The sequence below is a fragment of the Conger conger genome, chromosome 13, assembly GCF_963514075.1.
Source record: "Conger conger chromosome 13, fConCon1.1, whole genome shotgun sequence".
NCBI classification, from domain to species: Eukaryota; Metazoa; Chordata; class Actinopteri; order Anguilliformes; family Congridae; genus Conger; species Conger conger.
This window is the reverse complement of record NC_083772.1, coordinates 28,088,474-28,099,884: the sequence shown is the minus strand read 5'-3', so window position 1 is coordinate 28,099,884 and position 11,411 is coordinate 28,088,474. Positions and strand designations below refer to the sequence as shown.

The 11,411-nt window shown below is 38.5% G+C and overlaps 2 protein-coding genes across 2 annotated transcripts; one reads left to right on the top strand and one right to left on the bottom strand.

Annotated features, from left to right (window-relative positions):
• The first annotated feature begins 334 nt into the window (after positions 1 to 334).
• Positions 335 to 4,375, top strand: LOC133107504 (extracellular calcium-sensing receptor-like). The gene is made up of 6 exons (XM_061216491.1): positions 335 to 423; positions 527 to 812; positions 1,258 to 1,830; positions 2,259 to 2,378; positions 3,050 to 3,173; positions 3,462 to 4,375. The coding sequence occupies exons 1-6, from the start codon at positions 335 to 337 to the stop codon at positions 4,373 to 4,375; spliced, it is 2,106 nt and encodes a 701-aa protein (XP_061072475.1).
• Positions 4,376 to 6,523: 2,148 nt separating this feature from the next.
• Positions 6,524 to 10,504, bottom strand: LOC133107503 (extracellular calcium-sensing receptor-like). The gene is made up of 6 exons (XM_061216490.1): positions 10,302 to 10,504; positions 9,792 to 10,083; positions 8,122 to 8,916; positions 7,804 to 8,031; positions 7,601 to 7,724; positions 6,524 to 7,437 (listed from the first exon to the last, which is right to left on the bottom strand). The coding sequence occupies exons 1-6, from the start codon at positions 10,502 to 10,504 to the stop codon at positions 6,524 to 6,526; spliced, it is 2,556 nt and encodes an 851-aa protein (XP_061072474.1).
• Between the last annotated feature and the right edge of the window lie 907 nt (positions 10,505 to 11,411).

Below are 11,411 nucleotides of genomic sequence, written 5' to 3'. Positions count from 1 at the left end.
TTATTTGCTACATTCTCTCTAGGGACTCTGTTGTTTACTTTGTTAGATCATGCCACAACAGCATTGCAATGCCCCTTAGGGAACAACATCAAGCATATTTTCCAGAAGCTACACCTTCACTTAAAAATACACACATGCATCCTGAGGACTGAGCTGCCTTAAATAAATGAGAGATAAATCCCTCAGTTCTCCAACAAAGAAGTGGGGTACAATGGCAAGGCTACACAAAAGCTTACTATGCATATTATTCCTGAGTGTAGAAGTTAAGGGTGATTCAAACTGCAAGCTATTCGGCAATTTTGGACTGCCAAGTATATCCAAACGGGGTGATGTCATGCTCGGAGGGATTTTCCCAGTGTTCAATAAAGAAGAGAATCGCAATGTTTCCTTTCAAAAAGAACCACATGGAGGAAACTGTGTAAGGTAAGAGCCTGATTTAAACATAAAATAAAAAATTTCACAATTGCTTTTGCTTTACACTTTGTTCATGTTGAATCTCCCATAAAATTCTGTACATTTCCTACAGATTCGACTTGCGAGCGTATCGTTGGGCACAGGTGATGATGTTTACGATAAAAGAAATCAATGAGGACCAGAGCTTGCTCCCAAACATCAGCTTGGGATATGCGATTTTTGACTCATGTGGCTCCCCAATTAGTGTATTGCGAGCTGCTCTCACACTATTAAACGGACAAGAGGAGACAAAATCAGCAGCTGAATGCCATCCTCCCGTATCTGCAGTTATTGCAGCAGCAGGATCATCTCGATCTGTAGCTGCTGCTGGAGCACTTGGACCATTCAGTGTACCAATGGTAAAGTCTTGTTGCATGCAGTAGCCAGATTGAATTTGCTGCATGTGTTGCATGTAAGAGCCAGATTTGGTATTTAACAGTCATGGCCTTTAACGTTAATTGGATATTTCACCCTTTAATAACATGAATAATTTTGTTGAGCCAACCCACATAGAAATAGAAAAAATATTTCCAGCTGTTTGCTGACTGCTGTTTGCAGTTTAAATTAATCTCTGCTCATTTGCTTTTTCTATGTACCTGGGTGTGTGTTACAGAAAATTCCAATTGATTTGTTAGAACTTAATTTATGGGCACCACATTTTTTTATGTGGATAAAAAAGTTATTTGTATTATAATTAATTTAGGAACATATGCAAATTATTCATGAATAATTCAAAAATACAAATTATATTATTTTAAGCACTTTTTCTCAGTGGATTAAGTTAATGCTTATATATTCCATTAGGTAAGTTACTTCTCAACCTGTGCTTGTCTGAGTGACAAAATTAAGTATCCCACATTTTTTCGCACAATTCCAAGTGATTACCATCAAGCCAAAGCTTTAGCCTCTCTTGTCAGACGATTTGGATGGTCATGGATTGGAGCTATTCAAGCAGACAATGATTATGGAAGAAATGGGGTCCTGTCATTTACAGATGAAGTAAAAAAGTTTGGAGTTTGCATTGCATTTATCGGAACAGTTTTACGAACATATCCAAGGAGTAAAATACTGGACGTGGTTGAGATGATTAAACGTTCAACAGTGAGAGTGATTCTTGCATTCGTTCCAGAAGGTGACCTGTATCCTCTGATGCAAGAACTTGTAATGCAAAACATCACAGGTATCCAGTGGATAGCAAGTGAAGCATGGATAACTGCAGCAAGGCCATCTACCATTGAGATTTTCCGGTCTTTTGGTGGTGCAATTGGATTTGCAACCCGCAAAATGGCAATGCCTAAACTAAAAGACTTCCTTGTGAACATCGATCCCTTAGCTGTTCAATGGGATCCTTTTGTGAGGGACTTCTGGGAAACAATTGTGGGTTGTGACTCCTCTCCAATGGCTCATGTATTGCCCAAAAGCAAACCATGCACAGGAGATGAGAAATTGGATCCAGCTCATGCTTTCTTGAATGTTACACAACTACGGGTGTCATATAATGTGTACAAAGCAGTGTATGCCATTGCACATGCTCTTCATAATTTGATATTTTGTGTGAATGACAGTGAAAAAAATTTGAGGAAACTGTGCATCAACACTTCACAAATTGAGCCCAAACAAGTAAGTCTATACAGTATTTTTCAAAATCTCCCTTTGGCTAAGAGTGGATATATATATATATATATATATATATATATATATGTATATATAATTTCTTTATATTATTATTCAATTACACGGACAGAATTGTGTTTTTCAAAGGAAACCTGGTTAATTATTTTTGTTGTTTGCAACCACTTTTCAAGGTCAGTGATCATCTAAAGAGAGTGAATTTTGTAAACAGCTATGGGGAGGCTGTGTTCTTTGATGAAAATGGAGACCCTCCTCCTTCCTATGAAATCATCAACTGGCAGCTGAGAAATGGGGTGGTAAAGCACGTGACAGTGGGACATTTCAGGACATCAGCGCATGGATACGAGCTTGTTATTGAAGAGGAAAACATAATTTGGAGTACAGGAAAAGTGGTACTGATACCTACATTCTGCTATATAAATGCAAGGAATTAATATTATTAATTACATTCCAATTGCAGTACATTCTAACACATAATGTTGACGCTATTTTAACAGTAGTGTGAAAGATGGGCAAGAAGTAGATTACTTTATTCATTCTTATTCTTTAATTATGTGGTCCTTGGAACTACCATGGAAAATAACATCAACACTGCAAAAAACAAACCTCCAAATGATTCAGATAGCTAAGTAATCTGAATTAATTTCATATGAAATTCTGAGCATACTACTTCTCGGATGTTTACATTCAAAAAGCCAACAAGTGATATGTAAAAAACAGAGAGAGAAAGAAAAAGTAAACCACTGGGAGATTTGCTGTAGATGTAGACTGCATATTCACAAAATAACTTCTTTGAATGCATATTACATTGTGCCAAAAGAGGAAAAACTGATATACTGACTTCTGGAAAACTATCTCTTTAAAAAAATATAAGGATGCTCTCATATTGGTGCTATTAATGATAATTTGTGAATTTACTACAAAACTGAATCTAAATTAAATAAACTTAATTTCCATATGGCAGATTCCGAAAGCGGTATGTACAGAAATCTGCCCCAGAGGCTCAAGGAAAGCACAAATTAAAGGCAAGCCCACCTGCTGTTTCGACTGCATTCTGTGTGCAGGTGGAACAATAGCCAACACAACAGGTACAGTAAGAACCCTGGAATATTTAAAGCATTATTGCTTTGATCTTCGTCAAAGAAATTCCAGTAGGAAGAAAAGTGTGACACTGGCCATGTAAAAAAACCCTATATATTTTTTTTATTTCAAGTAAAATTATTGTATAACCTAAAATTATGACAATACACTATATCCCATACATTCATCCATTTAATAAAGGTGTTTGATTATAGTTTCCTTAATCTGGTGTAAAACTTTAATTAATTAACTTAATTTAATTTTTTTATTTAATCATTTTGCCCGTTTTTGTGTAGGTGCAACTGACTGCATCCCATGTCCACTGGAGTACTGGTCAAACAAAGCAAAGGACCAGTGTATCCCTAAAGATATAGAGTTTCTGTCTTATCATGATGGCATGGGAATAGCACTTACAGTGGTATCTCTGTCTGGGGTATGCTTGGCATTTTCAACTATAGTGGTCTTCTTTAACTTTAAAAACACACCCATCGTGAAGGCTAACAACTCTGAGCTGAGTTTCCTGTTGCTGTTCTCTCTACTGCTGTGCTTCCTGTGCCCACTCACCTTCATTGGGGAACCCACAGTCTGGTCTTGTATGCTGCGTCACACAGTCTTCGGCATCACGTTTGCACTCTGCATCTCCTGTGTACTGGGAAAAACAATTGTGGTGGTCACTGCCTTCAGAGCGACACTTCCCAACAATAACATGGCCAGGATTTTCGGCCCAATGCAGCAGCGGATCATAGTATGCTCATGCACCACTGTGCAAATCTTCATCTGTCTGCTCTGGCTCACTCTCAATCCCCCTTTCCCAGACAGAACATTTAAGCAGAGTGACATAAAGATCATCCTAGAATGCAACACAGGATCAGAAACTGCATTTTACGCAGTTCTTGGATACATAGGTATTCTCTCAGCAGCTTGCTTAGTGTTGGCGTTTTTAGCCAGGAAATTGCCAGACAATTTCAATGAGGCAAAGTTTATTAGTTTCAGCATGCTCATTTTCTGTGCTGTATGGCTAACATTCATACCAGCATATGTCAGTTCACCAGGAAAATACACTGTTGCAGTTGAGATATTTGCTATTCTGTCCTCAGCATTTGGCTTACTGTTCTGCATATTTGCTCCAAAATGCTATATCATTTTAATAAAACCAGAAAAGAATACAAGGAATAATGTTATGGGGAAATCAATTGCAAAAAGATCATGAATGCCATTTTATGTACAAATGTTCTAATGTATTTGATATTCCCAGAAATAATTAAATACTTGACCATGACCATGTCTATGCATTCATTTCAGTCTTTCTCCCATTGTGCTTCACACATCACCCATACAGCCAAGGCCACAGTTTACACAAAGACAAAATAATAAAATAATTAATTACTAGGCTTTTGATAACTGAAAGCATTGGTGCGTGAGGAGTGGTGGGTGCTAGGTTCATTAATTAGCACTTTTTGGTTCTCAAATACACTGTTTTCCATCAATTTGTGACAGGATAATGCATTTCTAAACTTCACTTTGACTATGTCAAGAAATCTTGAGAGAAACCCTTCTATAGGGGGATGCCTATAGAAGAGCAGGACAGCAGTGGTCCAGGGGGACCGGTGGGGGAAGAAAATTAGCTAAAGGGAAGGGTCCCAATCAATGTGGGCAATGTTATTGAAGGAAAGGGGGGACCGGAGTATTATTTGCACCTGGGCCTGACAGTTCTTAGTTATGCCACAAGCATGTAAGTGTGGGAATTACTGGTACTGGTCATCTGAATACTCGGACAAGACGAGTACCCGTTACGATTAATGTCATTTTAATCGTAACGAGTGCTGTACGAGCAATTGAATAATTTTCTGTGATGATCGGAGAATAAGAAAAATAATTTATTTTCATTTGCTGCGGGAGCTGTTCATCAGTAAGGAATGTGTAACATAGATGTTGCGTTGTTGTGTGATAGGCCAGTACTATTAAATAGCCGACTTTACCACTTGAAATTAGACAGCGCCATGGTGCTGATCCGAAGGAGGGCGGGATTCACATAAAACGTTGCACTTAAAGAAAATTCTACAAAACCGAAATGTCCTGAATACACAGTGAACAAACAAGAGGTTAGAAAAACCTGTCTGACAAACTAATCTGATTTCTGATTTAGAATATAATTTGTCTACTAACACAAGCAACTAGGTATTTATATTAGGTATTTATTTACCTATTTTATTTTTAGATGTATTCAGTCTTCTGCTGCTGTAGCCTATCCACTTAGAAGTTTGACGCGTTCTGTGTTCAGAGATGCTCTTTTGCATACGACTGTTGTAATGTGTGGTTATTTGCATTACTGTCACCTTCCTGTCAGATTCAACCAGTATGGCCCTACTCCTCTGACCTCTCTCATTAACAATGCGTTTCTGCCTGCAGAACTGTTGCTCACTGGTTGTTTTTTGTTTTTCGCACCATTCTCTGAAAACTCGAGAGACTGTTGTGTGTGAAAATCCCAGGAGATCAGCAGTTTCTGAAACCACCCTGTCTGACACCAACAATCATTCCACGGTCAAAGTGACTTAGATCACATTTCTTCCCCATTCTGAAACTTGGTCTGAAAAGCAGCTGTCTTGGCCACGTCTGCATAGATACAGACGGACATCCGGGTCTTTTGCCTAAATTTGAAGTCCCCACAAATGGGTAAAGGCAGAATGGTGTAGTGCAGTTCTCAATGCAATCCCTATAAGAATCCTTGTGAAATACCCTGTTTTCACTGGTTTACAACTCATTAGACAACCTACAATATACTATAAAAGTCGGTCTGCGTGCTGGTTTTTGTTCCAACGAATTGCCCTGTTATTAATTTTCTGACAGCCCTATAAATTACCCTGGTTCAAGCGTGTACTGAAGCACAGTAAAATCATTCGGATACACTTGCAGTCTGCAGCTGTAGCTGGTACTCATACACATATCAGATAATTATTTGATTGACTCAATCATATCTTAAGTCCAGAAGTTGTCACAAAAGCAAGCAAGCATTATCCAGGCTGTTTCAGAGGGGGAATGATTTACATCCATGGATATAATGGATGCATATTTTCACATCCCAGTGGTGAGAAAGCACCGGCTGTTCCCAGGTTTTGTCAAGGGTGCCTAAGACTTCTACACAGCACTGTATATGAATTCAATAAAATAATAAGTAGGCTAAGTTCCAGAGTTCTAGGATAGTTAGTTGGCTAAGTTCAGTGTTGGAACAACATTGAGATGGACCACCGGTTACAATAAAGGCAATTTATTGAACACAGATATATATTTTTTTTAAACACATTCCTCTCTCAGATATTACAGACATGACATTTCTCTTCAGCATAACAGATGCAGACAATCACTGAGATTTGACATGTGTTTTACCCATTATATGTTTTTTTGTATTTTTCTCAGGTCGAAATAACATGATATAACATTTTGGAATAAATATACAGAACAGCAAGCCAAAACTAGATGCTAAAATTGCAAATATCTCCACAGCAACAGTGAACTTTCCAGGTGAGCTGACATAAGCTGGTATAAAGGTGATCCAGACTGCACAGAATATGAGCATGCTGAATGTGATGAATTTAGCTTCATTGAAGTTGTCAGGTAGCTTACGAGCCACAAAAGCTAAAACAAAGCACAATATAGAGAGGAGCCCAATATAACCCAGCACAGCCCAGAACCCCACTGCTGATCCTACATCACATTCTAGAATGATCTTTTCTTTGTAGTGCTTCATGTTCTTGTTGGGGAAAGGAGGGGATATTGTTAACCAAAGCACACAAATAAGGACCTGTATGAGAGTGAAAGCAAGAACACTCAGTCTCTGCTGGAGTGGCCCAAACCACTTCATGACATTACTGCCTGGAAGTGTTGCCCTAAATGCCATTAATACCACTATTGTTTTCCCCAGAACACAAGAGATACAGAGGACAAAGGTGATCCCAAATGCAGTGTGGCGCAGCATACAGGACCACTCAGAGGGGCGACCGATGAAGGTAAGAGAGCAAAGGAAACACAGGTTCAATGAAAAGAGCAGCAGGAAGCTCAGCTCTGAGTTGTTGGCTTTCACAATGGGAGTGTCCTTTTTTATGAAGAACAGCACAGCCACAAGTACAGTTATACATGCTCCAAATATGGAAAAAATAACAAGCAATATTCCCATAATTTCTTGAAAGGACAGAAATTCGACTGCCTTTAGAACACATTGATCTCTCTTAGCATTAGACCAGTATTCTTCCAGGCACTTAATACATTCATTAGAATCTGTAAGAAAACAATCAACATGATTAGAAAATTCAGTGACAATGTGTAAATGCTCAGAGTGAACAGATATGGCTATACAATACAATAAGTGTATGATAAAACATTGAGTGAATACAACATGATGCAAGAAGCATAAAAAAAGACTGAGTAGACTCAGAATTACCTGTAGCATTGCTGATTTCTCCCTCAGCACAGGGCACACAGTCATAGCAGCAGACTGGCCTTCCTCTCTGCACAGCCTTCCGAGTGCCTGGGGGACAGCTCTCACTGCACACTGACCTGGGTTTCTGTGCAGCATGGTTCAACTCTTAAATAAAAGCACTAATGGGCAATGCGATGTAGTTCATGATGTGAATAAACGCTTACCTCGTTTTCCCCACCCGCCCATACAATACTAACAGGACTCATCACAAACTGCTGACCAGATGGTAGAGAAGCATCATAGTAGCCAACCACTTTGAACTCTACTACACCATCAGGACCAAGCTGCCAGTTCACCAGCTCATATCTGGCTATTGGGTCTCCGTTACTGTCAAAAGAGACTTTCTCTCCGGTTCTCAAAGTGAAATTGACCTTTTTCAAAGCCTCAAGCACCTGTAGATATTCAAGCAGACAAATGCTTGATTGCCTGTGTTCATAATGGAGGAGTTGAATAATTATATATATAAGGGCTAATTGAGTTACCTGCCAGGGCTCTGTTTTCACACTGTTTGTGCAGCCTTGATGGGGTGTACATGCCAGCAGGTCATGTAGAGAATGAGCAACAGCGTACACTGCTTTATAAACATTGTTGGAGATTCTCAGCTCTGACACATCAGTGTATTCATTTTCCAATTCATTCAAGCTCTCTGATCCGGTACAGGGATTCATGTGAGGTCGATTGTTTTCATTTATTAGGGAACACTGAAACACATTTTCCCAAAAGTCTATAACAGCAGGGTTCGCTGGGCTTTGTGAGGGGTGAAGTTTTAGTATGAATTCTTTGAAGCCATTTATTTTGCCTTTGGTAATAGCAAAGCCAATAGACCCTCCAAGGATTCTATAACTTGTTTGTGTTGCTAGATTGTATTCTGTTATCCAGGACTCACTGCCAACCATTTGTAAACCTGTAATATTCTGCAGGGTCAGCTGCTCAAGTAAACTTTTCATCTCAACCTGAGAAAAAAATGCTACAATTACTTTTGCAGTACCTCTTTTGATAACATCTACCACCTTCAGTAGTTTCTCGTGTTCTGTTATGTGAAATTTCTCAGAATACTCAATGCAGATGCCTTCTTGTTGAGCAGCTTTTATAAATGTGGCCATCCCGTTGTTGCCATAATCATTATCACTCCTCACGGCTCCTATCCAGGTCCAGCCAAAGTGCTTCACCATCTGAGCCAGTGCTCTGCTCTGGTAATAGTCACTCGGAATGGTTCTAAAGAATGAGGGAAACTCTTTTCTGTTGCTCAGACATGCACATGTTGAAAAGTGACTGATCTGAAAAACATAGCAAAGGTAGAAGATGAGTACTTTACAAATTTACACAAAGTTTAAATATTTCTTTGTATTTATTTGGAAGTCATTGAGCTTTGTGTATATCATGTGTATATGTACTCAGTGAGCACTTTATTAGGTTTTTTTTTTTTTTTTTTTTAACTTCTACTGCTGTAGCCTATCCACTTAGAATGATGATGTGTTGTGTGTTCAGATATGCTCTTCTGCATACCACTGTTGTAATGTGTGTTTATTTGCATTACTGTCACCTTCTTGTCAGCTTTGATCAGTCTGGCCATTCTTCTCTGACGTCTCTCATTAACAAGGCGTTTCTGTCTGCAGAACTGCTGCTCACTGGATTATTATTATTTTTGCACCATTTTTTGCAAACTCTAGAGACTAGTGGCCATGAAAATCAGCAGTTTTGAGATACTCAAACCACCCTTTCTGCCACCAACAATCATTCCACAGTCAAAGTCACTTAGATCACATAAGCTGATTTGATAATTGCATGAATAAGTAAGTGAAATAAAGTAAAAATGTTCCTAATAAAGTGCGCGGTGCGTGCAGATTTTCTATCATAGAATTTACACAATGGAAAATACCTGCTTTATACACCAACAAGCATTGAGCAAAATTATCATGACTATGCAGCAGTTAAATCAACTCATACAGGGCACATTTCACTGTGACTTTTCATGTGTTTGTGAAAAAAGCTATTAAAAGTTTATTTTTTACCATTACATTTTCACAATAGAGAATCCTTGCTTACGAGGTCCAGACATACAATACTGAACATACTTGTTCTTATTTCAGTTACATATCAGTGTGTTACTCATTGTTTTGGAGTATATACAAGGGAGAAATTGAACTCTTACCAATGGAATTTGAAATAATCCAACAGTTGCTGCAATTGCAATGGAGTTAGTTGACACAGACTCCCCAATAATGGCCTGCACTACTGCTGGTGTGGAACATGATGTGTCGGACAGTGTTTCCTCATAACCATTCATCAGAGCCATGGCTGCTCTAAGAGAGAATATTGTAGAGATGCAGGAATCATATATCTTATATCCAAGAGTTACCCCAGGGAGCAGGTCAGTTCTGTTATTTATTTCTTCAATGGTGAAGATCATTGTCTGAGCCACCCGGAATTCTCTGAAATTAACTCTAGAAATGTCATGTTATGATGATAATTCTCATTTCAATATATCCATGTTTATTATGCACTTTACTTCAAATGCAAACCTACTGCAGTGTTTTTTGCAAGGAATATTCAGTATTACCTTTGATTAGGATGAAATAGATTTAATTACATGTACTACAGGACAGTATAATCAAATAATCACTAATACAGCAGCTGAATGTTGAATAATATTTAACCTCACCCTGAACACTTCTGGGACTCGGGTTTAATGTCAAATTTCATGGTAATTTCCAAAGCAGATTTCAGGGCAAAGACCCCACCGATGTTGATGTCTCCGTGTTGATAGAAGCTGGGCTTGACTGCCCTCCCCAGTCTTCTGCATGGTGGTGTCTGTGCTGCAGCCCAGAGGACTGTCAGTGCCAGCAGAATGGTCTGCAGTGCCATCCCACTGCACATCTCAGATCTAGCACTGCTGTGTACCAGGTTTAAATACAGCTTTCATTCTCCATCAATCTATGATTCTCAAAGGCATGACTGAGCCTCAGGATAATCAGATTGAGGTGGAACAAATTGCAGAAACATCGGAGTAACAGCAAATGTGAACAGAATCAGAAATCACTGCAACCAGCATTCAATGTCAACTCTTTAATTTAATTAAGTAATGTGGAAGAAAGTATAGCCACATATTACTTGCAAATGATGCAAATGATCAAACACTAATCACATTTTTTTGCTTTCTGGGGATTTTTTTAGGCAAAATCAAGAATAGAAATACTGTTATCCTTCCATTTCATAAGCATACTGTTCTAGTTCCTCCAGAGCAGAATCCTAAAACAATGCTGATCAGTAAGGCATGACTAATAATTGCATATTTCAAATACTTTATTTGTAGCATGTAAATGTAACCTGGTTCGTATATTGTTAAACATTGATGGTGACCATCACCAGCAGAGGGCAACTCTGGCACATTTGTTATGAAAGCCTACATTTTTGGAATTCTCATTATCATGTAATTAACATACCAGTATAATTACTAGTATAAGCTTGTATCATGGTCAACCTAAAGATGGGAAAACAGCATGCTTTTTATTGAAACATATTTCCTCTCATGATCCAATGTTTCTTATTAAGTAATCTATTTTTTGATAAAAAACCATAGGTGTCCAAATTATTGGAACCCCTAAGTTTGTTTTTATATTAACCAAATGGTTTCTAGCAAATTTTGTGGTTTTTCTATTTAAAATCAATAGGAAATCGGGAGACAGACACAGTCCCTATTGGTTTGGTTTTAATAAATGTTTCAGAGAAAGTAGCAGACATTTTGGGACAGAATGCCTGCGGCCTAGCCTGT

Bases quoted from the DNA above. Each gene is read 5' to 3' on its own strand.
- LOC133107504 (XM_061216491.1), top strand. From the start codon at position 335: ATGCTCGGAGGGATTTTCCCAGTGTTCAATAAAGAAGAGAATCGCAAT. The intron at 813-1,257 runs GTAAAGTCTTGT...ATATTCCATTAG, and splicing joins GACCATTCAGTGTACCAATG to GTAAGTTACTTCTCAACCTG. The intron at 3,174-3,461 runs GTACAGTAAGAA...GTTTTTGTGTAG, and splicing joins AACAATAGCCAACACAACAG to GTGCAACTGACTGCATCCCA.
- LOC133107503 (XM_061216490.1), bottom strand. From the start codon at position 10,504: ATGGCACTGCAGACCATTCTGCTGGCACTGACAGTCCTCTGGGCTGCA. The intron at 8,917-9,791 runs GTAAGAGTTCAA...TATGTTTTTCAG, and splicing joins GATTATTTCAAATTCCATTG to ATCAGTCACTTTTCAACATG. The intron at 7,725-7,803 runs GTAAGCGTTTAT...CATGCTGCACAG, and splicing joins GGGCGGGTGGGGAAAACGAG to AAACCCAGGTCAGTGTGCAG.